This window comes from Lepidochelys kempii, chromosome 4, assembly GCF_965140265.1.
Source record: "Lepidochelys kempii isolate rLepKem1 chromosome 4, rLepKem1.hap2, whole genome shotgun sequence".
Lineage (NCBI taxonomy): Eukaryota > Metazoa > Chordata > Testudines > Cheloniidae > Lepidochelys > Lepidochelys kempii.
The window spans coordinates 115,698,982-115,726,360 of record NC_133259.1 but is presented as its reverse complement, the minus strand read 5'-3'; the positions used below and the strand labels follow the sequence as shown (position 1 = coordinate 115,726,360).

The 27,379-nt window shown below is 42.0% G+C and overlaps 1 protein-coding gene across 6 annotated transcripts in view; it reads left to right on the top strand.

Moving 5' to 3' along the window:
* Positions 1-27,379, top strand: part of EVC2 (EvC ciliary complex subunit 2) — a 169,200-nt gene that overhangs the window by 51,504 nt on the left and 90,317 nt on the right. For all 6 annotated transcript variants that reach the window (XM_073342528.1, XM_073342529.1, XM_073342527.1 and 3 more), the window contains one exon: positions 1,663-1,814. In XM_073342528.1, coding sequence (XP_073198629.1) covers positions 1,663-1,814 — 152 coding nt within the window. The remainder of the gene's footprint in view (positions 1-1,662; positions 1,815-27,379) is intronic.

Below are 27,379 nucleotides of genomic sequence, written 5' to 3'. Positions count from 1 at the left end.
CCTTAGAAAGCCAGAAACAACTGATAGCTACCTGTCTCTTCCCAGCCCTGTGAGGGGTTTTGGGTGCCAGTTGAGTATGTAGTGCTAGGCATCCAGCATGCTCTTCCCGGTGAGGTGGTGGGTGGGATTTGTAGCCTGGGCAGCAGCTGGATGAGGAGGAAAAGCTGCCCGATTCCAGAGAGGAGCAACAGCCATGGTGGCAGCAGGCCCCGAAAACGTTCTATCACCACTTGTACCAGGGAGTGCATGGTCCCATTTCCTCTGGGCATACTCCTGCTCCATGAACTGATTTGTGAGAGCCTCCTCCTGCCTAAGAACCCAATCCTCCCTTGTCCTAAAGCACTCAAATTGCTCCTGACTCCTCCTGTCAGTGCCAACGAGCAGGTCTTCCGGGATCCTTCTCAGTCTTCGTCTGCTATCTCTGCAGTGCCTGGTGGAATGGGTTCCCTGTTGGCATTGGAATGTCCTTGCAAGTCAAACACAAGCCTAGCATTCTCTGTCATTTCTCCTTTGAAGGAAACTAAGAACTCCCCCGCCACGTATCATAGTTTTGCTGCCTAAGGCCACAATATTGATACTTTTTAGCATCCCAGAAATGCCTCTGTCCTTCAGACTATTTTTGTAGCCCACCAGGAACCAGCTAAGCCTAAAAGTGAAGTACAGTTGTTAAAATGTTGCACGGTTTACAGTGCATCAAGGGGCTAATTGGGGTGGGGTTCGGTGCCTAGTTACCTATTTCTTCATTAAAGGCTGGCCATCATTTGGAGAACATAAGTGTTCAAGGTACCAGAATGGAAAAAAGAACTCCTTCCAGTCCTGTGGAGGACACCTAGCCACCAGTGCTGGAGAGATGTTCCTGTTGATGGTCAACGCTATACATATTGCTCAGTGAAATCATAAAAGTGTAAAAGAATCGTCCCAGCACCAGAGGTTTATAAAGGTTTTCTTGTCTGGTGAATTTATTAATCCTTAATCTCAAGAGAATCCATAGATACTGTCTACTATCTGAACCGCTTTTCCTCTTCCATAGAATCATGTGCTAATTTCTGTTGATGGAAGCAAGCTACACAGAGATCTTCTTTAGGTTTGGGGAAGAAGAGCTTTGTGTGGCTCCAAAACTTGTCTCATCCACTTACAGAAGTTGGCCCATTTGAAAGATACTACCTCAGCAACCTTTTCACATCAAATGCCTGGTATCCTAGGACCAACATGAGTATAACAACACTGCAAACATAGAATTATGTGTGATTTTGTTCAACAAGTGTATATAAAAGGTTGTATGTACCATAATACAAATAGAATGGTCCTAGAGATTTAGAATGGAAAATAATTCACTGAGGCTGGTCCAAAGCCTATTGAAGCCAATGGATAGACTCCTATTGACTTCAGTGGGCTTTGGCCCAAAATTTTAAAGCTGTTTAGGTGTTGCTGTGCTTAGCATTGCAATGCCTAACTGATTTAGGAGCCTAAGAGCTAAGAGCCTAAATTCCATTGATTGTTTTAATCATTTAGGTTCCTGCTCAGTTATGTACCAAAACATAGCATCCACACAAACTCCTATTGAAGTAAATGGGAGTCTTTCTACTGACAGCAATAGGAGTTGTATCCACACTAAGGGTTGATCTGCTATAATATAACGTTTCTTTTTTTGTGTTTACTTAGGAGATACGATATGATCCTACTCTAGATCGCAAACTGGAGTATTCACAGTTGAATTCAGGAGATCCGTTTAATGAAGATATCATTATGAATGACCAAATCATTGAGATACTGGCTTTTGAAGACTCAGGGAACATGCTTCAAGCTTTAGAAGAGTAAGAAGTCACTATTATTGCATTATACTTCATATCAACAAAATGTCTCATAAAGATGATACTGAATATCTGCCCTGTAGTTCTCTCTGATGGAGTCTCTTCAGACACGCATCTGCACTACCTGAAGCTGTTGACCCCTTTAATAAAGGGGCTTCCATGGTAACTAATACAGGCATATTGTACATTGCTTTATATATAGAAATTGCAGCTCAGTCTAGATCCTATGCACATGTTTTCTGAGTCAAACATGCTGTAAGGGCTCGTCTACATGGCAAGTTAGTGCATTGCAAGCCAGGGTGTGAATCTACAGTGCACTAGTTTGCTGTGCACTAAATGGCCTCATGCACCCTACCGCACACTGGAGGTTCTATAGTACGCTTAGATGTACTCCCATGAAACGTTTACTGTGCCTGTCGCAGGGTCCATGGTGGAGGGGGTGCTGTCTTTCAGTTATTAAAAATCCTATCATCCTTCTCATCCGCCCAAGAGCAGTGGATTTAGCTTGGGTGTCCAGACAAATTCCAAATAAGGTAATGACACTCTGTCAACCTAAAGTTTACAGTGCACATAGTGAGGGGCAAGGTAGTGTGCGGTGGATTCACACCTTGGCTTACGGTGCCCAAACTCCCTGTGTAGGCAAGCCCTTCGTTAAGCTGCTAAAAGAACAAATCCACTATTTCTGGTCTCAGCCCCTTAAGTGTTCACCATGCCAAAGGGCACTTTTCTGAGCACAGGAAAATGTTGTAGAGAGTCTGTTCTGTTATTCTTGAGCACATTTTGCCTTTAGAACAGCATGGCCTTGTTCCTACACAGAAAAAGGATGTGCTCTGCACATATATATTTGTGCAGCAGTATTTCTTGGGAAAAAATTTTTTTTAACGTTCATGGGCCTTTAAATACCTGGATCAGAATCTAAAGAGCAACAATTTGCAGCTTTCAAAGGAAAATATTGTGTTTGTGGAGTCAGAAAAGGCAGTAGACAACAGCTAGGAATCCTGCTTATTTTGTTGAAAGGGAGGTCAGGATTATATGACAGACACACAGCTATTAAAGGTCATTTCTTTTCTCTGGCAGAACTTGAAAAAGGTCTGTTGTGAGAACAGAGTGGATTTGTTTGTGCAATCTCATGATGACCTTCCTAAAAGTCAAGTGGCAGGTAATATTCTGCAAATAGAAAATAAAAATGGAATAATGTCTGTAAAAACCAAAAGCAAAGTTATGAGAGTGCTGGAATATTGATACTTTGGCAGGGAAGGGTTCTGTTCTTTTTCTAAAAAGTTACAAAATCCTAATGAGCAGTATCATTGCCTTTCTTATATTTTGATTCAGATTGAAAAAGGAAGTGAAATAAATGAAACCTTGACTTGTGTAATGCAGTGATAATGTGGATACTCATCCCTGTAAATTGCACAGCAGGTCTTGTCTTTTCTAGCTATATAGTAACTTATATTATTTTTTCAGAAAATTGCTGTGTGATTGTTAAGAGTGGCAGGATCAAATATCTTTGTAGCTCATTTTAGGATTAGTATATTTCATTTGGAAATGAGAAATATTTGGCTAATTTGAAAAAGAAAGTAGACTCTTTAATGTCTTACTTCTCAGATATAAAATATCTCAGAAAGGTAAATATTCTTGCAAATGGAATGTTTGTGTAACTAGAATCAGACAGTGGATTAAAGCCTCAGTTTGTGTACATTACTTAGGAATGTGCTATTTTAATATCTTCATTGGCTTAAACAAATCTTTGTCTGTCTTTGCCCTTCACCTCTTTCCTCCCAAATTATTTTTCTTATTCTCCCTTCCATTTCTATGTTCTTATAGCTGCACTCCCTCATTTATCTCTCTCTTTGCCCAACGTCCTTCCCCAGGTGGACAGTTTGAATCTGTATAATTATTTTAACTGGGTTTTTTTTTATCATAGTGTTTAAGAAAAGTGTTTTACAACAATAGTAGAGTTATTATACAGAGCACTGTTCATGTAGTTAAGCTCCATTGGACCAGAAGAGGTCTTCTAAGAAGTCCTTGTGACAGGCTCTTTGGAGTGATGGTTGGTCACAGGGCAGACTATGCAGGTAAATCATGTAAGTGACTTAATACCCAATGTAACTTAGGTGCCTAAGTCATGGAGGTGATTTTGAAAATATTACCCTGCAAGTGGTGGGTGAGTTGGCGATCGATTTTAAAACAAAAGTGCAAAGAATGCCCTGCCCTCTGAAGATCCAACAAGAAAATAACAGGGTTTGCTCCAGCCATAGTGCCTAAAATAACAGCGGGGAAAGGCCTTTGCAAGTTAAAAGAATCAGTGTGAAAAGGTTTGGTCTTCTCTAGCTGCTGTACTGTATCTCCACATATGCCACACACATACATACACTCGATACCTGCGCACATACATACACAACCTGCCTTTCAGGTAGCTGGCTGCCTGCTGCCGACTAGACCCTTTGGCATTTCTTTGGGGAGCACATATGGATCCATATATCCCAGTTGATAAGCCTTCGCTTGACGGTTTGGGGAATTCCTGTCACTTTACTCTATAGAGTCTTAGGATTCTAATATGCTTCACAAACTTTATTAACTAATTTATACAGCATATAAACTCCATTGGAATCACTTTGGTTCCCACAAGTGCACAGCAGCCCCCTCTGGGGTGAAACAGAGCATCAGTTTATGAGCACACATCAACCCAGCATAACAGGTGAGGGCCATAAGTGAAGAAGGCTTTCTTTGAATAAAATGGCACTGTAAACTTTAGGTTAACAGAATGTCATTACCTAATTTGGAATTTGTCTGGACACCCAAGCTAAATCCACTGTTCTTGGGCGGATGAGAAGGATGATAGGATTTTTAATAACTGAAAGACAGCACCCTTTGGCAACAGAATTCTCCTCTACTATCCTTCTGGAGCACTGGTTCTATATCATCTCAGAGGACAGAGTGCCTCATTAATAAATCACCAACCTTGTCACACCTGTTTTTTTCCCAGGAGCTCTCTCATCCATGTATTGATCCAGCCAGTGCTTGTTTACCTAATCTCTGATAATCTCACAGTGGAGGAATTATGGCTGTTGACAATGTCCCACATCATCCTTTTATAGAATCAATCTTATTGTCTGCAGTTGACAGTATGGATATTCTCTGTGGAGTTTAGGGGATTTTTTGGAAAAGAGAGGGGATTTGTATGGGATTTCATTGGTTTCTTTTTAACAAAACTTCCACTAGCTAACCAGCATTTAACCAGTGTGTGTGGGGGGGGGAAAGCAGGACAGACTCTATATTCCCTAAAGGGAAATTATGAAAGAACTTCTACTTTTGTCAGTTGCTACCAAAATAACTTCCCCCATTATTTTAGATTAATTGCTTTTTCTCTTTAACTGTGTTCAATTTCTTCATGCATCTTCTGATAGGTATAGCATATTCCATTTCTTTAATTAAAATAAGATGCCCACCAGGGCATGTTGTAGCATTTTGTGTCTCATGAGCCAATATTATACTTCTGTTCTATGAACTATAATCTTATATTATGATATGAAAATGGTCAAGGAAATAGAGAATTCTCTGTGATAAAAATTAACAAACTTCAACAAAAATCTCATTTGGAGATAGGAAGCAAACTCTGATTTTGTGCTTATTTCTTCTGATAGGTGCTATCTTGAGGAGGCTTCCTGTATCTAACACATTGATCTATTCTGGAGTAAGGATCTTTTGTTTTAAATAAGTTTATTTATAGAAGTGGCCTGTATTATCCAAGAAATCCATGTTTTGAAAGAAACAGACTGCTCCAAGTAGATAGAGAAAATTAGATTTTCCTGCCCACTTCCTCTGTTTCATTTGGGGTTCAGAGGAAAAAGAGAAGTACCAAATATCTGAATAAATTAAACGGTGAGAGAATAGATGAATTTTTCAGTGGCAAACTTAAATGATTTAGTGCGAGTTTCAATTAGGCAGTGCTAGCCTTTTCTTGTCAACTTGCTATCTCTGTTTAACCTCATAGACTTTAAGACCAGAAGGGACCATCCTGGTCATCTAGTCTGACCTCCTGCACATTGCAGGTCATGGAAATTCACCCACGTACTCCTGTAATAGACCCATAACCTCTGACTGAGTTACTGAAGTCCTCAAATCTTGATTAAAGACTTCAAGTGACAGAGACTCCACCATTTACTCTAGTCCAAACCAGCGAGTGACACAGGCCCCATGCTGCAGAGGAAGGCAAAAAACCTACAGGATCTCTGCCTGGGGGAAAATTCCTTCCCAGCCTCAAATATGGTGATCAGTTGTACCATGAGTATGTGGACAAAACCCACCAGCCAGATGTCATCAGATGTTTGGCTGCGTGTGTGTGTTCTCTCTGCATGCTGTTCTGACTCTGGCCAGATAGCCCGTACAGCAGGCTCCGACCGAACTGCCCAGTAAAGCCACAGTTTTCAGTGAAGGCACTTGGTCAAGTTTATTGTCAACGAAGCCCCAACCTAGTGCCGTGGTTCAGGTATGCTAACACATATATGCCCGTTGCAATGGACTAGCTCAGTTTGTGGCGGGACTTTCCACTATCCCCTAACCAGCCAAAGACACTCTCTCTGAGACTCCACTTTATACGTCAATACCAACAAGTTATGTACTGCCCCTCTAACATAGCCGGTTACCACCCATCAGCTTATATATTTCTATCCATCACCCTGTCATCCTGACCTTATCTTTAGGATGGGTCAGCCTGTTCCTGTTCTCTTTAGGGATTGTGTTGGTATCGAGGTGTTCTGATACCACCCTTCTGGAATGTATTTGCGTCAGTGCTCTGGGCCTCACACCTTTGAGGAATGTGTGTTTTTGCAATATCAGCCCTGTTACTCATCATCCTGGAAAAGCATAATGCATGGACTGGAGATGACCCAGTGGACTAAACACTGTTATGTGGTCACCTTATTTTACCATCAATACATTCATGCCCCATCTGTCCCTTGGTCTGCACAATCGCTTGTATGACTGATGGACAGATTTTATTTGCCAATTGTGTCTAGTCCCTTATGGTGAGCCTGGGAATGTTAGGCCTGGGACTTTGAGGAATGTAGTTTTATGATTGAGCCTTGGGGACACACCCAGATAATTAACACAGCTAAGTAATACGGCTATGATGTGTATATATTTGTAGTGTATATGGGTATATATGTATAGTATGTATGTGTACATAGGACACCACCTTATTTCCAAGCATAACAATTTTTTTCCAATCTGGGGTTGTAGTCTGTCCCTTTTACTCTGGTGCTGCAGATAGCAACACACTCCTATTAGGGCAATTACAGTTATCACCTGTATCCTCATTAGTAGTAGACTGAATGTTTGAAATACTGGGATAGGCATTGTTATAGTGTGTCCCACTGTGCTACGTTTCTAAAAAGTAAAACAGAAATTTGAATAGTGACATTACAAATGAGGCCTTTATATATAAATGTTTTGTAATTAGTTACTACACAGTACTGTCCATTCATGTTATAGGTTACCCTTACTGCTGGTTGTCATCTTCTGGTAAACTTCACAAGGCAGGAAGCAGGAATGTTTAGCTTCTCTGTTCTGTTCCATGGGTTGCATTGTTCTGTGATACACCAGTCGTTGACGTAGATCCAGGTGTTTCTTATGGATGCTGTCTGCCAGATAGCCTACTGAATGGACAGTAGCCAATTTATTAAATATTTGTGTGTCAGGATTTAACGTTGGTATCCAGACACTGAACAAGATTGTTTTGAATAACGTGTGCCTTACTTAAGATCCAGTGTCACTGACCCAAATTATGTCTAATACTAAGAGGGAATTTATTTACCCAATTTGTAGTTACTGTGTAACTTAATTATTTTACCAGGTTTTTTTTCTTGCCTTCATGTTGTACGCTGCCATTCATTTCTTGATTTTTATTTGTGTGTTGGTTAAACAGTTTAGCAATGTTATGCACAGTGTAAATGTTGTACAGCAACAATACAACAATAATAAAGCAATACAGCAATAATACAGTTGCTTTTAAACAGTAGCCAAATTCAAATTAAATGACAGTTTAATCTGGTCCAGCTCATGGCTTCTAGCTGATTGCCAACTTAATTGTCCAAGTATGGTAGACTGAGGTGTAGTTGACCAGTGTGTTGTTTACAAAGCACTTCATTTTTATTTTCTTAATGACTGGGGGTTTCTTTACCGTGTACTGATATCTTTTGCTGTCTTCAGGGTATGATATTTTCTGGTGTCTTTGGTCTGTGGGATGCAACCTTAAACATTCTCTTGACGATTTTTGTGACCAATGATAAATATCAGTGTACAGCTACACAAATTAATACTAGGATAGAATATTAAAGTTGGGCAGTCCAGTTCAAGGATGGAGATTTAAAAAGCTGAAAATAGAGCGATCGCATTTGTGTTTTACTACTGAACTGTCACAGCTGCAATTCCAATGGACTTTATACTGAAAATGAATGTCTTCTTTACACCAAATTAAAACAAAAAACAAATTCTAGTTACTTAGGGGTCTAATTCTCCACTGCTTTATTTATTTGTATTACGGTGACATCTAAGAAACCTTACACCTTGTGTTGTCGTACTGCTGCGAAGTGGGTACGTAATGCTACCAAATTAGAAGGGCTGAGTTTTACACCACTCTGCGTATCAGTACATGGCTATGCAAGATGTACGGCAGTGGAGAATCAGGCTGTACTTGTATAACAGGAACTGGCAAATAGGCTGATATTCAGAATTGGGGTGAAATTCATATATGGGGTCATATTTTGATGAAACACGCATAACTTTTGTGTGCATCTTATTCCCCACCTGGGGAGCCCATCCCCTGTCCAGGGAGGAAGACATGAGCTAGTTCTGGGTTAGAGAGCAATTTAACTAGATGTTTCTCAGCTCCAAGCATCTTGGGCCCAATCCAAGTGAAGTCATTGAGAATTTTGCTGTTGACTTCATTGAAAGCAGGATATGCAGGAGCAAGTGCATAGCTTTTATTCATGTGTATAGGAGATGGCCTACTCTTAAGCCCCGCTCTTAGGAGCAGGTCTAAGGCTCCCTGACCTAGGACTAGCTTTGTCATTATTCCCTGCCAAAAGATGGGGTATTCAGGTAGGGAAGTTGTCTTCTCAGGGATGGGCTGTAGGTAGCATGAATATTAGCCAGTATGTTTTCAGCTTGCCAGAAATATGGCCTACATTCATTGTATTCAGATTTGATTCATTGATCCATTCTCTTTGTGTGACTCTGTCTGTCTGTCTACACATATACACCTGTCATAGTTATTCATGTTTTCCTCTCAATTTGTATTGGAATGGACTTGGTGTTTTGTTCGCAGTCTATACACAGCTAAGGAGATGGTTCAGGAGTTCATAAATGGCAGAGTTTTTTGGTCTTTTGTAACTACCGCGTCAAATAAGCGTGGTATAAATAAACTAGGAGAACTAGATCAGTATTTATATTTCGGGACATCTTTGGAATATGGACATGTTGCAATGTCAAGAGAATAACTTTGAGAACCAAACTTATTTTTAATATTTCTTCAAGACATTTCATAGGTAGTTATTTATATGTAATTCATAGGTACTTATCTAGTTTGGTGATCTGGTGGTCTGTCATATCCTGGATGCCCATTATAAGATATGCCACTAATATGGTTCCTTTGCATTCTCAGTAGATCCCTTCCTGCTTATATTTCCAAGAGCTAGATCATTGGCAGTGAATGCTAACTAGAGGAAACTTAATAAACTGTATGTATGTTTAAAAAAAAACAAGGAGTACTTGTGGCACCTTAGAGACTAACAAATACGTGTGTTGTAATAGTATACAGTAGGAAATCATGTTCAGAATTGTTGTAGGTCTTCTCTGCTATGTCTGAAACAGAATGAAAGGAGAGCTGAGGGGACTGATCGCACCCTCAGTGTGATGAGTGCTATTAGTTAGGACGTCTGCAAAACCCCTGAAATAACCATTTTTTCAAAGGTATCTTAGAGTTTCCAATGGGTTACCCTTGCTCTGACTTTATTTATCCTCATTTTGTACATTTTTGCCTTCCCTCGATGTAGACAAAGCTCTAGTTGAATATGGCACTTGATCCTACTCTCGGATACACGATACATATTGCCAATTATCTTTGCAAATCACTAATACGTATGCACTGCAGTTGATTTTCTCTCATGGCACAGGGTAATGAGGGCAATGTATTGGAGGATAGGATCAAACTATTTCCTGAGAGCACTGGCAGGGAAGTCAAAAACAATTTACTCCTATATTAGAAGTTCAATTTTTCCTTCTAAATGTAAATTTCTCACTGTACATCTCAATTTAATTTGCCACTAAGGAAATGGATTCTTTTTATCACAGAATTCAGACGAAAAGTAGGAGTAAAAGATCAGATTGTCGTTACATCTAGAGTTTGAAGTCACCAAATTAGAAATCGGAAATAAGCAGTTGAAAGTTGCTTTCAATTTGGATGCCAAAACATAGGCACTCAAAGCTTCTGGATTTAATACACTGGAAACATTTATTATAGATTGTAATCTCTTTGGGACAGGGACAGTCTTGTTCTGTGCTTGGACAGTACCTAGCACAATGGGGTCCTGGTCCATGACTGGGGGTCCTAGACACTACTCCAATATAAATAATTATTAATATTTTAATAACTGCATACTGGGAGTATGTGCACGTAAGCATATGCAAACACACACAGCATTTTTAGCTCTGTATCTTGAATGACTGTACAAATTTAGTTTCTACAAAAGCTGCACATTTCATCCACCATTCAAACTCAAGTTATCAGAGAGTGAAATGTGATAGATGTTTAATATGTACAGTGAAACTGCACAATGTTTATAGGGGGAAGGGGGAAATAACTATTTGAAATTACAGGTGGCATCTGGCCAAGATTACCAGGATAAATATCCTTATTCTTCCAAAAAGAGCCATTGGATCTTTGATTACAAGCTGTGAGAGCTCAGTTTACATGTCATCTAAAAGCAGATGCCACTGGTAGAACAGTGCCCCTTCATATCAAGGTGGGGCATTTGTTAGGCACTGATATGGGGGAATATTACCACTTCTGACAACACTTAGTGTTCCTTAGATGTCTCCCATGCAAATATTCACGCAATGCACCCCTGCTTAGCTTGTGAGATCTGAGTGGATCATTGCAAAAGGTAGAAGGTCTTCAGGCATAATGCTATAATATTTGTCTGTATGTGGTTTTGTTAAGCTAACAACATCACAGGCTGATCCTGATTCTTTAAAAATCAATGGCAACATTCCCATTAACTTCATTGGAAGCAGGATTGTGACATCAGCTTGCTGCCTTCAGCATGATAACTGTTTCATGAAATACTACAATTCAGAATTATAACTCCTCCATAGTGATAGCGTAACTAGTATTATTGCTAAAACTGAACTCTTGAAGCTAGCCATTAATTCATAATTCTTCATGCATATGAAATCTATATAAAGGTTCTTAAACTGACTTTAACCAAGGGTCTTTCTTAAATAGTTTTAAAGAGGTAAACTTAGTAATTGAAACACCTTTTCTCTGTTCAGTAAGCCATAGGGAATCAAAAGGTTTTCAGATTGACACCTGTTAGCACAGCTATAGTTTAGTCTGTTGACATTTTTACCATGAGTCATGTAAGTTTCCCATTTTTTCCTCCCTGGAGAGCATGAATTTTATCTAATAATCTCTTATCTCAGTTGGTCATCTTGTCCAAGTTATTTTTTGCCATATACCATAAGAATTCTCTTTCTGATTTCATCAGTGCCTTGCAGTATTTTTTTTTTTGAAGGTTTGTTCAGTCTGTGAATTTTCTAGTGAAATATGTTTGCAATAAGGAGTGGCAGACATAACAAAGATCAAGGCTGGAGGATCCTCAGATAATCATAGAAGGTTTCTTAGTGACTTTACGACTGTCTTGTATTCAGTGGGTTAGTCCTCATCCATGCTGAGTTTACGCTGGAGGAGCTGAAGGGATGTGGAAGATGGCTCTAAACCACCTTCTGGAGAGAGGTAAATAGAGGGGTCTGTACTGGGACCAGTCCTATTAAACATATTCATAAATAATCTGGAAAAAGGGGTAAACAGTGAGGTGGCAAAATTTGCAGATGATACTGTGACCCATCATGCCCGGGGCAGCCCTCACTGGAAATGCCAACGTCAAGGCAGGCTGAAAAAGGGAGAGCAGATACCCCAAGACTGGTGGGTAACACTGAAGTTATTCTCCTCAACCAGTCACAAACTGTGCTTCTGATCCCCCACACTGGTTATCAAGAGCAAAAATGAAATCACACAGCCCCCTTTATTGCATTCCAGTTCTCTGGCTCCCAATCAGCACCTAGGTCCATTACATTGAGAAGTTATTTTAAACTCTGTGCACATATACAAAACAGACCCCAAAAGGTCAGCCACATCACCAGGTCAGTATAGGTTTGGATCTTACCAGCCAATCCTTTACTATCTAAAACTAAAGATTTATTATAAAGAGAAAAGAAAGAACAAGAAGAGAGATGTTAAATGGTAAAACAGTCACAGACATACAAAGACTTCAAAGTCCATATATCAGGTTCCTAGCAGTATTGGTGAGTTTGCTGGCTTGAAAGTCCCTCTGGAACACATCCACAGCTTGGATGGTTCATTCAGTCCTTTGTTCAGAGCTTCAGTTTGTAGCAAAGTTCCTCCAGAGGTAAGAAGCAGGATTGAAGACAAAATGGAGAAGGTGCAGTTGCCTTTTATAGTCTTTTGCCATGTGGCTTGTGCTTCCTTTGTTTCAAACACATACTGCTCAGCACATGGCTTGGAGCCTTATAGTTCTGTCCATAGGCATGCCCCTGCATGGCTTGCTGAGTCATAAGATATATTCCTTGCCTTCTCTCAGTCGGTCAGTTGTATAGCTGATTATCCTTAATGGGCCATCAAAGCTAGGCAGTGCTCATGCCAAACTGTCTGGGGGTGTCACCTAGAAACATAGCACAAGTTTTGTAATACATACATATCTATAACCCAAAATACAAAGGTTTCAGAGTAACAGCCGTGTTAGTCTGTATTCGCAAAAAGAAAAGGAGGACTTGTGGCACCTTAGAGACTAACCAATTTATTTGAGCATAAGCTTTCGTGAGCTACAGCTCACTTCATCGGATGCAGTGATGCAGTAGCTCACAAAAGCTTATGCTCAAATAAATTGGTTAGTCTCTAAGGTGCCACAAGTACTCCTTTTCTTTTTCCAAAATACAAAGGTGATATAAACGCATAAATGAGATTATCATATTTGGCAAATAATAACATTTCTGCAGATATCTGACATGGCATATCTGGCACAACTCATTGCAATTTTACAATATTAATATTCATAATATCCTCAAGTGTCCCCCAGATTCCATACAGCGTTACAGATATGAAACTACTTGAGATAATTAAGTCCCAGACAGACTGTGAACTGTTACAAAAGGATCTCTCAACACTGTGTGACTGGGCAACAAAATGGCAGATAAAATTCAGTGTTGATAAATGCAAAGTAATGCATGTTGGAAAGCATAATCCCAACTATACATATAAAATGATGGGGTCTAAATTAGGTTTTACCACTGAAGAAAGAGATCTTGGAGTGAATGTGGATAGTTCTCTGAAAACATCCACTCAATGTGCAGTGGCAGTCAAAAAAGTGAACAGAATGTTTGGAATCATTAAGAAAGGGATAGATAATAAGATAGAAAATATCATATTGCCTCTATATAAATCCATGCTACACCCACATCTTGAATACTGCGTGCAGATGTAGTTGCCCCATCTCAAAAAAGATATATTGGAATTGGAAAAGGTTCAGAAAAGGGCAACAAAAATTATTAGGGATCTGGATCTGCTGCCATACGAGGAGAGATTAATAAGACTGGGACTTTTCAGCTTGGAAAAGAGATGACAAAGGGGGGATGTGATAGAGGTCTACAAAATCATGATTGGTGTGGAGAAAGTAAATAAGGAAGTGTTATTTACTCTTTCTCATAACACAAAAACTAGGGATCACCAAATGAAATTAATAGGCAGCAGGTTTAAAACAAACAAAAGGAAGTATTTTTTCACACAATGCATACTCTACCTGTGGAACTCCTTGCCAGAGGATGTGAAAGCCAAGACTATAAAGTTCAAAAAAGAATTAGATATATTCATGGAGGGTAGGTCCATCAATGACTGTTAGCCAGGATGGGCAGGGATGGTGTCCCTAGCCTCTGTTTGCCAGAAGCTGGGAATGGGTGACAAGGGATGGATGACTTGATGATTACCTGTTCTTTTCATTCCCTCTGGGGCACCTGGCACTGGCCACTGTCAGAAGACAGGATACTGGGCTAGATGGAACTTTGGTCTGACCAGTATAGCCGTTCTTATGTCCCCTCTCCAGAACTGGCCAGGGGCTGAAATGGCTCTTGGCATAATTTACAGCAGCGCTGAGGGTGCTCTTGGTTATACAGGCTACAGCCAGTCACTGCTCTAGGTGGGGATCTGGCAGAGAACCATGCATTCTGGCCTGCACCCACGGAGGAGAGAGGTGGCATAGAGTCAGCTTACATGGATTTTACACCAAGTGAGGGTTCCCCTGTGGTAAGAGGGATCCTTAGCTACTCCTTTAGCACGGCTTTATTAGTGGCTTTGTGCAACTTCAGAAGCATGAAGCTATTGGAATAGGTGCTGAGAATTTGGCACTTTATCTGTTAATGATGGCTAAACCTGATCCATCTGAAGCATCACAAGACCTGTTCTCAGGCCTGCTTACTAATTATGACAGGTTTGCTGCAGTTTCCACGGTAAACATCTGATGAAGTGAGCTGTAGCTCACGAAAGCTCATGCTCAAATAAATTGGTTAGTCTCTAAGGTGCCACAAGTCCTCCTTTTCTTCTTACTAATTATGTTACTTACTAATTATTTGTATTGTACAAATGCCCACAGGCAGCATAGGTCTGCATACTGTTCAAACTCATAGGAAAGCATGGTCCCTGCCCCTAAAAGTCTCATTTCAGACTAGGCCCAACAAGAAAGTGTAACAGACAATTGGAAGGGAAACAGAGGGTGAGGGTGAGGAAACCAGATCACATGGTTAGCTGCTGCTGCACAACTTGAGGGTTCCACATCAGCTGAACAATTATCTATTGCTGGAAATAGAAGAATTAACAGCAGTACGAACTGAATGTTTATCAGTGAACAATTTCCTATAGACTTTACTGTATAAATAGGTTTTCAGGAGAGATTATTGGTATCTTCTCTCTTCTTTCTCTACTTTAACTGCAGCTAATCCTAAAGCTGGACAATTTTATAAGACTTTAATGTTGGTACATGTAATGGTAAAATACACACAGTATTCTGTGGAATTGAAAATCTTCAGTTTAGCCCAGAATCTTTATATATTTTAAAAAACAAACAAACAAAAAAACCTTTCTAGATTCTTATGGTATTAATCCTATAACAAGTTTATGATTTAGTGAATAAACATTATTGCTATTTTATTATTCCTTTCATACCTGTTTTAATCTGTCAACAGCAATAAACTAATATTTGCTTTTTATAGTGAGTGTTCTTATCTTAACATTTTTTTTTAATGCTAGAGAGGTTAATGAAAGGAACAGATGAGGTTGTGGTGAAGACACCAGACTGGGATCTGGATTCAGTTGCTGGCTGTGCCATATGTCTGTGTCTACACTGCAATTGTATATAATCTTCATAGTGTGGCTAAGAATAGCATGGAAGATGTGGCTGTGCAAACGTGTTCTTAGCCCGTGCTGGGGTCTGTGCTGCTGTGTCTTCATGGCTATTTTTAGTCATGCTGTGTAGATTACAGCCGGTGCTGCAGTCACACCTGCGATTGCAGTTAGCTATACCCACGTTCTTCTTGTGAGATTTTAGGGAAGTCCTTTAATTGAGATGTGTCTCAGTTCCCACGCTTTGTCTGCCTTTTGTATTGAGGACTAATTTTACCATTAACAATCGGAGCAACAGGCGGCATGTAAATGCACCTTCCTGCTCTTTGCTCTCAGTCTACACCTTTAGGAGATTGCTTCCCCTCACTGGCTGGAACTTTGTGGAGGCAGAGTCAAGGCCCTGCTTGTTATTCTCCCTTGCCCATTCTACGCCCAGCTGTGTGGGAGAGGCAGTAGCAGTCCCACAGAGGCTGCTTTCCCCATCCCATGATGTGGGTTGCCAGTACAAGGGACTGGGGGGGGGTGGGGGCAATTGCCTTATGCACTTCTGGGAGGGGAGCAAGGCAAGTCATATTCGTCTCCTCAGAATGTCCGGGGCTGGGACTGTGTCTTGCTATGTGAGTGTGTACACACCTCTCATCATTGGGCGTTACTGTAATGCAAATACTAATCACTCACCAGTCTTCCACAGCTAGACATGAATGTCTACTGAAAATAAGGTTGGTCTCATCTTAGTGAGAAAATGTTGTGTGGGGAAAACTTGTACAGCGCTTGCCTCCCCTCTAGCCTTTTGAAGCCAATGCCACTAGAGTTCCTCATCTTCATGAGCTCTGGACTCACACAGAAAATTTCTTAAAATGCATGTCACAAGGAAATAAATTCGTTTCTTTTTTTAAAGGCATCACATTTGGCATCTATAAATGTGTTCATTCAAAAATTATATCTCCCAAAAACCTATGTACATCCAGTACTATCAGTAGTTTGAGTGATGTGCTCTGATTAACACCCCTTTCCCTACAACTATTTTAATAGTTAATGAAAGATTTCATTTTTTATCACTTTATGCTCAGTTCTTTCATGACACCGGTTGCTTTGCTCTCTTCTTTCATTAGATGCTCAGGGCCATTGAAAACATCAAATGTTCAGCCACTCTCTACCTCTTCACGTTTGACACCTGGGATTCTCCTCTCTCAGTACTTCTCTGGCAGCACTTTAAACCTTGTGGCTATTCAAGTGAGTTAAAAAATCTGTAGATTTGATATTTGCAGCAGCCTTTTCTTTGCATCTTTTCACTTTTTTTATTTCCCTTCCCCTTCTGTCACCTATCTCTCTGCTGTCCTTTACTGCACAATTTGTCCAACTGGAACTTTGATCTCTTTCATCAATAGATTTCCATCTGCCAATTGTGTTTCATTATCTTTCATATTTTGTGGTATGGTGAATTCACTCAGCAAGAGGTGGGAGACCTTTTAAACATGAATAAGATGAGCAGGAAAAATACAGAGAGTACAAGGCATTTTATAACACCTGCTTGGATCTAGAGACGCACAGACTCTCAGGTTATGAACTTTTTCTCAAGAAATATGTACCTCAAAGTGAAGGCACATATGACCCAAGCAGTTGTAAACATTGCTCTTTTGGGGGAAACTACTTGCCTTATTACTTATTAAGGGTTTGTAGCTAGGTGCTAACAGTGTGCTCCCTGCTGTACAAGACACAAAGATTGTTCTTTCTGCCCCCAGTCCTGAGCAAAGGGTTGACGGGGTGGCCAGACTTACTGACCTTCTGAGCTGCATATGACAAATCTTCACAAGTTGGAGAGCCGGGGGGCGCTTGCCGGGGCTCGGGGCTTTAGCATTGTGGGGAGGGGGTGTCTCAGAGCTTCAGCCCTGTGGAAGGCACCTGCCCAGGCTCGGGGCTTTAGCTGCTTTTGCTGATGCCTCTCCCCAAAGTGCTAAAGCAGAGGTTTTTCCTTGCAGAGCTAACACCTGGGAGTTAAAGGGAGGTGTCGCTGAGGGTAAGAAGGGGGGATTTGCCTGCTGGTCTGTGATTCAAGCTGTTGGAAGAGCCGAACCTTTAAATTGTGCCCCCTCCCCCTACTCATAGCAGGCAGCAGTCGTCTCTGGCGGAAGCCCCTAGCCCAGTGGTTTTCAAACTGCAGGTCGCCACCCAATACTGGGTTGCGCAGAATGTAAGGCACTGGATCACGATGGCTCTGGTCAGCACCGCTGACTGGGCTGTTAAATGTCCCGTCGCGGGTGCTGCCCAGCTAAGGCAGGCTAGTCTCTACCTGTTCCGACACCGCGCTGCACCCTGGAAGCAGCCAGCAGTAGGTCCTAGGTGAGGTCCTAGTAGCTCCTAGGTGTGGGGTCCCTAAGGCTCCACAGTCTGCCTCTGCCCCGAGCTCTGGCTCTGTACTTTCATTGGACAGGAACTGACCAATGGGAGCTGGGGGGGGAGGGGGCGGTGCCTGCGGGCGAGAGCTGTGTGGAGCTGCTTGGGTACCTCTGCCTAGGAGCTGGACCCACTGCTGGCTGCTTCGGGGACACAGCACGGTCCGCGGTGCCAGGACAGGCAGGAAGCCTGCCTTAGTACCCCTGCTGTGCCACTGACTGGGAGCCGCCTGAGGTAACCCCTGCCCTAACCCTGAGCCCCCCCAAAGCTGGAGCCCCTTCCTGCACCCCACACCATTCATTACTGTCCCCACCCCAGAGTCTGCACCCCCAGTCCAGAGCCCTGACCCCTTCTTGCACCCCAACCCCATGCCCCAGCCCAGAGCCCCCTCCCACACCTGAAATCCCTCACCCAGCTCCACTGGGTCATGGACATCAAAAATTTTCTTCAACTGGGTCGCCAGAAAAAAAGTTTGAAAACCACTGCCCTAGCTCCACTACCCTGCCACAGGGCAAAAGCCCTGAGCTCCAACCTCCCACCCCCTATCTGGTAGGTGGGAAGTGGTGAGGTGTGGGGGACTCCTGGAATCGCACTTTAACTTTAAAAGAGACATGGTTTGACCACCCCTGGGATGTGGTATGGCCGTGTTACCCCAGGAGGAGACAAGGGAGGAGTTGTGGCTCAGTTCATCCCTTGATACTCCCTCCCCCCCCACATTAGAGCAGATGATGCGAGGGAGAGTATAAATTACTTTGCTCCATTTTGTGGAGTAGCTCACTTCTTTTTCCCTTCCACTGTGTGCCTGCCCAACTGCTTTGCCTGGGGAGTGGAAATGGGAGGTGCAAAGCTAAGGCTCTTCCTTATCCTTGGCCATCTCAGCCTCCTTCCAACCCACTTGTTCATAAGGGGAGCATCAGGCCAGCAACTGCTGCTGTCTCTCCTGCCTTTGGCATCACAGTCTGAGCAGCCCTTATTCAGCTGAGGAGGAGAGTAATCTTGCTCTCCTTTGCAACCAAGTAAGGGGATGTGAAATTCTTGCTCAAATTAAAAACAGTCCCTGTCCAGAAAACCAGACAGTAAAGAAGAAGACAGGTTGCCCTGTTAAGGCATGGAGAGGAATAACTTAGAGGACTTTTTATAATGTTTGGTTTTGTTCACTTCTCGTGGGTATCACTTAAGTGAGTCTGTAAGAAGGACCAGAAAGCAGAGTGAGTGGTGGATGGGTGAATCTGTATCTGAATAGTGAGCTTTCAGGCTATTTCAGGGTTCTCTAGACTATGTCTGATTCTCTTGCATTAATCATTCTCTGTTAAAGTGTGGATCCACAGGTTTTGCTGTCCATGAATGTTTTGGATATTGAAAACTTGTTTATTTTTGCTGTCTTCTACTAGTTCAGTCGCAATTTGTACTGATATTACTTACACTCATATGCAAAAAAATTCTTAAATTCATGTTGCTATGAAGAAAAGTACAAATACAATGCATGTTATGAGTTGATGTAGATGAAGGTGAAACTCATTGCACAGGCAGTCATCAAGGGGTAAAGCACCCATTGTCTGGGAAGTCTGATCTTTTCTGTGGTTTCTTTGTGTTGCAAAGCAGCTGCACAAATGAAGGGTTGACACAATGCTTCTGTTTTGAAGCCATGTGGTTCTAAGTGAGCAGGTTTGGGCTAAATGGATTTCCAGATGGAAAGCCCAGGGGCTAAGAGAGAGATGTGGAATAATGTATTGAAGAAGAGGAGGGATTTCAGGAGACTCCAAGAGAGACAGAAGCTCAGCTGTCAGTTTAAGATTGACCTGTAATATCTTAGCTTGTGTCTCTGCAAACATGTCAAAGCATGTCTATCAACTGCATGAAAAAACTTGTACAGATACAGACAGACATCATCTTCCTTTCCAAATGCAAACAGATGGACATCGTACCAAAAGGACTGAAGGTAAAAATCCATTACAATCTACATACCACACAGACTATGCTGACAGCTTGTGCCACACGCTCTCAAAGAAACTGCGGAATCACCTGATCAACATCCTCTACAGCAAACAGGGAAAGATTAAGAATGAGCTCTCAAAACTGGATACTCTCATAAAAAACCAACCTTCCACACAAACTTCCTCGTGGCTGGATTTTACTAAAACTAGACAAGCCATTTACAACGCACACTTTGCTTCTCTACAAAAGAAAAAGGACACTAAACTTTGTAAACTACTACATGCTACAAGGGGCCACAGCAATGGTTCCCTCAACCCACCTAGCAATATTGTTAACCTATCCAACTATACTCTCAGCCCAGCAGAAGCAGCTGTTCTATCTCGGGGCCTCTCCTTCTGCCCCTCCACCCCCACGAACATGATACAGTTCTGTGGTGACCTAGAATCCTATTTTCGACGTCTCCGACTCAAGGAATATTTCCAAAATACCTCTGAACAGCATACTAATCCACAGAGGTCTCCCTACCAACACTACAGAAAGAGGGATTCTAGGTGGACTCCTCCTGAAGGTCGAAACAGCAGACTGGACTTCTACATAGAGTGCTTCCGCCGACGTGCACGGGCTGAAATTGTGGAAAAGCAGCATCACTTGCCCCATAACCTCAGCCATGCGGAACGCAATGCCATCCACAGCCTCAGAAACAACTCTGACATCATAATCAAAAAGGCTGACAAAGGAGGTGCTGTTGTCATCATGAATAGGTCGGAATATGAACAAGAGGCTGCTCGGCAGCTCTCCAACATGAGTTTCTACAAGCCATTACCCTCTGATCCCACTGAGAGTTACCAAAAGCAACTACAGCATTTGCTCAAGAAACTTCCTGAAAAAGCACAAGATCAAATCCGCACAGACACACCCCTGGAACCCCGACCTGGGATATTCTATCTACTACCCAAGATCCATAAACCTGGAAATCCTGGGCGCCCCATCATCTCAGGCATTGGCACCCTGACAGCAGGATTGTCTGGCTATGTAGACTCCCTCCTCAGGCCCTACGCTACCAGCACTCCCAGCTACCTTCGAGACACCACTGACTTCCTGAGGAAACTTCAATCCATCGGTGATCTTCCTGATAACACCATCCTGGCCACTATGGATGTAGAAGCCCTCTACACCAACATTCCACACAAAGATGGACTACAAGCCATCAAGAACAGTATCCCCGATAATGTCACGGCTAACCTGGTGGCTGAACTTTGTGACTTTGTCCTTACCCATAACTACTTCACATTTGGGGACAATGTATACCTTCAGATCAGCGGCACTGCTATGGGTACCCGCATGGCCCCACAGTATGCCAACATTTTTATGGCTGATTTAGAACAACGCTTCCTCAGCTCTCGTCCCCTAAAGCCCCTACTCTACTTGCGCTATATTGATGACATCTTCATCATCTGGACCCATGGAAAAGAAGCCCTTGAGGAATTCCACCATGGTTTCAACAATTTCCATCCCACCACCAACCTCGGCCTGGTCCAGTCCACACAAGAGATCCACTTCCTGGACACTACAGTGCTAATAAACAATGGTCACATAAACACCACCCTATACCGGAAACCTACTGACCGCTATTCCTACCTGCATGCCTCCAGCTTTCACCCTGACCACACCACACGATCCATCGTCTACAGCCAAGCTCTGCGATACAACCGCATTTGCTCCAACCCCTCAGACAGAGACAAACACCTACAAGATCTCTGTCAAGCTTTCTTACAACTACAATACCCACCTGCAGAAGTAAAGAAACAGATTGATAGAGCCAGAAGAGTTCCCAGAAGTTACCTACTACAGGACAGGCCTAACAAAGAAAATAACAGAACGCCACTAGCCGTCACCTTCAGCCCCCAACTAAAACCCCTCCAACGCATTATTAAGGATCTACAACCTATCCTAAAGGATGACCCAACACTCTCACAAATCTTGGGAGACAGGCCAGTCCTTGCCTACAGACAGCCCCGCAACCTGAAGCAAATACTCACCAACAACCACATACCACACAACAGAACCACTAACCCAGGAACTTATCCTTGCAACAAAGCCCGTTGCCAATTGTGCCCACATATCTATTCAGGGGACACCATCACAGGGCCTAATAACATCAGCCACACTATCAGAGGCTCGTTCACCTGCACATCCACCAATGTGATATATGCCATCATGTGCCAGCAATGCCCCTCTGCCATGTACATTGGTCAAACTGGACAGTCTCTACGTAAAAGAATAAATGGACACAAATCAGATGTCAAGAATTATAACATTCATAAACCAGTCGGAGAACACTTCAATCTCTCTGGTCACGCAATCACAGACATGAAGGTCGCTATCTTAAAACAAAAAAACTTCAAATCCAGACTCCAGCGAGAAACTGCTGAATTGGAATTCATTTGCAAATTGGATACTATTAATTTAGGCTTAAATAGAGACTTGGAGTGGCTAAGTCATTATGCAGGGAAGCCTGTTTCCTCTTGTTTTTTCCTACCCCCCCCTTGATGTTCTGGTTTAACTTGGATTTAAACTTGAAGAGTGGTCAGTTTGGATGAGCTATTACCAGCAGGAGAGTGAGTTTGTGTGTGTATGGGGGTGGGGGGGATGTGAGAAAACCTGGATTTGTGCAGGAAATAGCCCAACTTGATTGTCATGCACATTGTGTAAAGAGTTGTCACTTTGGATGGGCTATCACCAGCCGGAGAGTGAATTTGTGTGAGGGGGTGGGGGGTGAGAAAACCTGGATTTGTGCTGGAAATGGCCCACCTGATGATCTCTTTAGATAAGCTATTACCAGCAGGACAGTGGGGTGGGAGGAGGTATTGGTTCATATTCTCTCTGTATATATAAAGTCTGCTGCAGTTTCCACGATATGCATCTGATGAAGTGAGCTGTAGCTCACGAAAGCTTATGCTCTAATAAATTGGTTAGTCTCTAAGGTGCCACAAGTACTCCTTTTCTTTTTGCAAACATGTAGTTTGTGGCCACTTCCATTGGAGGAAACAGGACTTGTGTATAGTTCGTAAATATTCAAATTACACTAAGAAAAAAACCCTGAGTTTGGCTCACCAATTTCTGCTTCAAGTGGGAAACTGACCTGGAAGGCCCCAAAATCTGCTTAGCAAAGGGGAAATACTACAGTGTTACCCTGAGATTTAGTCACACGAAATCTGTGCACTTTAGAGATAAATTTCATGGAGTGACCTTAATGCAACCCTCTTGCATGTGTGTATTACAAAGAATCTTGAAAGCATTCACACAGTGAAAGATCTTGTGGTAATGCACAAGAGGCCAGTGAAAGTTACTGTGAGAATAATATACCTGCAGCCATACCTCATTGGGGTGTACTCTTGTCAGATTTTTACTAGCCAGTGAGTGTAGGGCTTGTTTTGTGTCACCTCAGAAGAATACTGAAAGCGGTAATGAAGAGAGGAGAGAGCAGTAGGAGATGTGGAGAGTTTACAGCCCTGCAGCTGTACATTTGTATGTATTTGTATGACAACCAATTCACCACTCCTGCAAATATACCAGGAGTGTGGGGGCAAGGTAAAGGGGCTGGTCTTGGCTGCACTGTACCCCTCTGATGATAGAAATAGGATGAGAGATGGCTAGAAAAGAAATGTATATGTGACAAGCTCATAGCTTTTGAGCAGATAAAGAACTAATAATGGGTTAAATATATGGATATTTTAAATTTAATTTCCTTACTGGGGATTTTTTTTTGATTGCAGGTTATAATAGAACCTAATGTAGCATTCATAGCCTTGGCCAAGTTAGCATGACCTTTAAGTAGTGATAATCTGTCGAGTAGCTTTGAAGCGTGAAATATACTTTGTGGGAATTACCTATTTTCTGCTGTATTTTCAAGAGAAATCAAAGATATTTTAGGTGGCTCACATAGTGATACCTATAGCTGAGGTTGCTTGATGCATCCTATTAGAAGCATCTGAAAACAGGGTTGTATAACTTTGCCAAACTCTATCTATTTTGGGGCTGAAATTTTTCATGCTGGAATTCTGCCCAAGGCTGAATTTGTTTGGAAAACTTCAGCAAAAGTGGCTTCCTCCTTTCCAAGAATGATGCTAGAGAAAAATATTTTTTGTCTATGTTAAAAAAAAATTGCATAACCATTTTATTGAGAACCTTACGTGCTCCCCCCCTCCCCCCATGCTTTGGAGCTGTGGTTCTTCAACCAGAGGTACACGTACCTCTGGGTGGACACAGAGGTCTTCCAGGGGCTACATCAACTCATGTAGATATTTGCCTAGTTTTACAACAGGCTACATAAAAACTAAAGTACAAACTAAAATTTCATACAGACAGTGACTTATTTATGATGTATATAATACTCTGAAATGTAAGTAAATATTTATATTCCAATTGATTTATTTTATAATTATATGGTAAAAATGAGGAAGTAAGGAACTTTTCAGTAATAATGTACTGTGCGATTTCTGTGTTCTTATGTCTGATTTTGTAAGCAGATAGTTTTGAAGTGAGGTAAAAATTGGGACAGATCAGACTCCTGAAGGGAGTACAGTAGTCTGGAAAGGTTGAGAGCCACTGCTTTGGAGCATGGACTTGAAATTCGGCAGAGAAGTGTCCTTGTGTCAAGAATGTGCTTTTTGCTGTCCCTGTGAAAATGTGCCCAATTTTGGCTGAATTATGAACCTCTAAAAATCTGTTTGCACGTGTTCAGTGGAGACTTAGGGCTTGGCTACACTTGCAAGTTAGAGTGCATTAAAGCAGCCCTGGGTGCCCTAACTCCTGATGGGTCCACACTGGCAAGGCACATAGAGTGCCTGGACTCCGCAGCTGGAGCGCTCCTGGTAATCCACCTCCATGAGAAGCATAAAGCTTGCTGCGCCCCACCTGAAACGCCTGGGCATCAGTGTGAACGAGGTGGTGCATTACTGCGCTGTGATTGGCCTCTGGAAACGTCCCATAATCCCCTGAAATAAAGTGGCCACTCTTCTCATTGTTTTGAAATCGACTGCAGGAATACAGATATGCCCTTTCATAGCTCCGTTTCTGACAACTGGCATGCTTACCTGCTCCGGGACAAAGCAAGCCATTAGTGTGGAATGCTGCTGTTGTGAGTGGGTGTGGGGGGGTGGCGGGGAGGTCTGCTGCTGTCTGAACTTACAAGACAGCATGCTGACATGCTCTCAGCCCCCCAAAAACCTACTCTCTCCCCCCACATAAACACAACACACTCCCTGTCACACTCTACCCCCCTCCACCCCCATTTGAAAAGCACGTTGCAGCCAGTTGCATACTGGGATAGCTACCACAATGCACTGGTCTTTGTGGCATTGCAAGAGCTGCTAATGTGGCCACGCCAGTGTGCTTGCAGCTGACAGTGTAAACACACGGCAGCGTTTTCCTTGCTGCGGTCTCCGAAGGCTGGTTTAACTCCCAGTGCGCTACCTCTGCAAGTGTAGACATGCCCTTATTAGAGTTTGGCAGCTAAATTGTCTGAAGATTCCATCTACACCGAGCGTGCTCCATCCCCTCATAGCTCCTGAGTACTGACTAGACTATATGTATCAACCCCACCGAGCAACTGATCATGATTTAATTGGGGATTGGTCCTGCTTTGAGCAGGGGGTTGGACAAGATGACCTCCTGAGGTCCCTTCCAACCCTGATATTCTATGATTCTATGCTTCGTCCTGGGGCTGCAGGGGCTGGACCAGAGCTGTTCATACAATTGCTTCTCTCAGCAGCCAGCTGATGCTGTGGCCTTGAGTGCCAGAATTCAGAGCAGGGAGATAATTCAACCCCCTTTTATATATGCATTATTTACAGTCTTTAATTACATGATCACAAACTATTGCACAAGCATCCTTAATTTCAGTATTTCCTAACTTTCGAGTGCTTGACTTTGTAACTGTAATACTCTTTTAACATAATTTTATTTTTTGAGTTGGGGGAGTGGCGAGGGGGATTCACGTACGCACAAAAACATAGTGTGTATGTGTGTATTGCAAACGTGTTGTTTCTGCAGAATCCTATGAAGAGTAAGAAACCATATTTGGAGAGTTAAACATGTTTGATATCTGAATATATGAGTGAAATAAGGTTATTGGCACCATCTAATTCCATGGGGATTGGTGTGCACTGGTTGTACAACTGACTGTAGTATTTGCAAAGAGACCAAGGATTGAATGTTATAGAGCTTAAATAGCCCCTTCCCTGCAGTTGAGACATAGTTGGTAGTATGAGTTTTAAAAGTCATCATTGTAGCTGCCAATTCAGTACCTGTTCCATGGATAAACGGAGGAACTTGCTGTCCAGTCCTGTTGATCAACTACTTTTCCCAAAAAAAAACCAACTTCTTTTTTTAATTTAAAAATGAAGAATTGCTTGAGAAAGAAACTGAACACTTTGTAGGATTTAATATTTAGGCTCCTTGGGGTAAAACAGCTGCATTTTATTATTACAGTAAACATGTTGCAAACTTTTCCAGGGCCTTTGCTGTCTCATTTGAAACTTATCAGAGATTTAGCTTGAAGAACCAATCAAATCAGTGATTTGCCATAACTGGAAAAAATATTTATTATGTACAATACATTTTATTTTCATTTTGGTTTAATTTTTATATCGATCACACTTAACCAGATTTAAGCTGCAAATATGTGTTCAAGACTTACATTGTCAAACACGTAGAAGTGATAGTATATTAAAATCTACTTATAGTCTGTGTGCAAAAGCATGCAGTGCTATCTTTTCATGCAAAGTGCATGCAAGGGCAAGAAATCCATTTCTCTAATACTGAATTGACTTCCAACTAGTGCAGGAATGGCAGAGCCAGGGAATTTAGAAAAGAAATATGCTGTAAAAGGTAATTGTCCTTCTGAATTAATTAACTCTAGTGACAAATGAGTGGCTCTTCACATGCAGCATGATATTTATTGCCTGTTGGCCTTTTGTAGAAAATATTATTTTTCTCTGTGTTGCTAATCTCTTTTCTGGAACTAGATTAATTTCCATGTGAAAGAGATAATGGCTATATTAATTTGTTTTATCAACAACTAATCAAAACGCATGCTTTTTGTTTTCCTGTGGTGCTTTCAGAGGAGTGTAAATACTTCAGGCAAGACCTGTATTACTGTGGGTGGATAGTGAGTTTGGAACCATTTCATAAAGTCTGTGCAGCTTACACTCGCTAAAATATTTGATGCTGTATTTCTCTTCACAGCATTCATTTGTAGGATGTTTTTGTTTGCTTTTAATCTGAGAGATATGGGTACTGTCTAGGAACAGAAGTCACCTTTTACAGGACAGGCCCAGCAAAGAAAATAACAGAACACCACTAGCCATCACCTTCAGCCCCCAACTAAAACCTCTCCAGCGCATCATCAAAGATTTACAACCTATCCTGACAAATGATCCCTCACTCTCACAGATCTTGGGAGACAGACCAGTCCTCACTTACAGACAGCCCCCCAACCTGGAGCAAATACTCTCCAGCAACCACACACCACACAACAAAAACACTAACC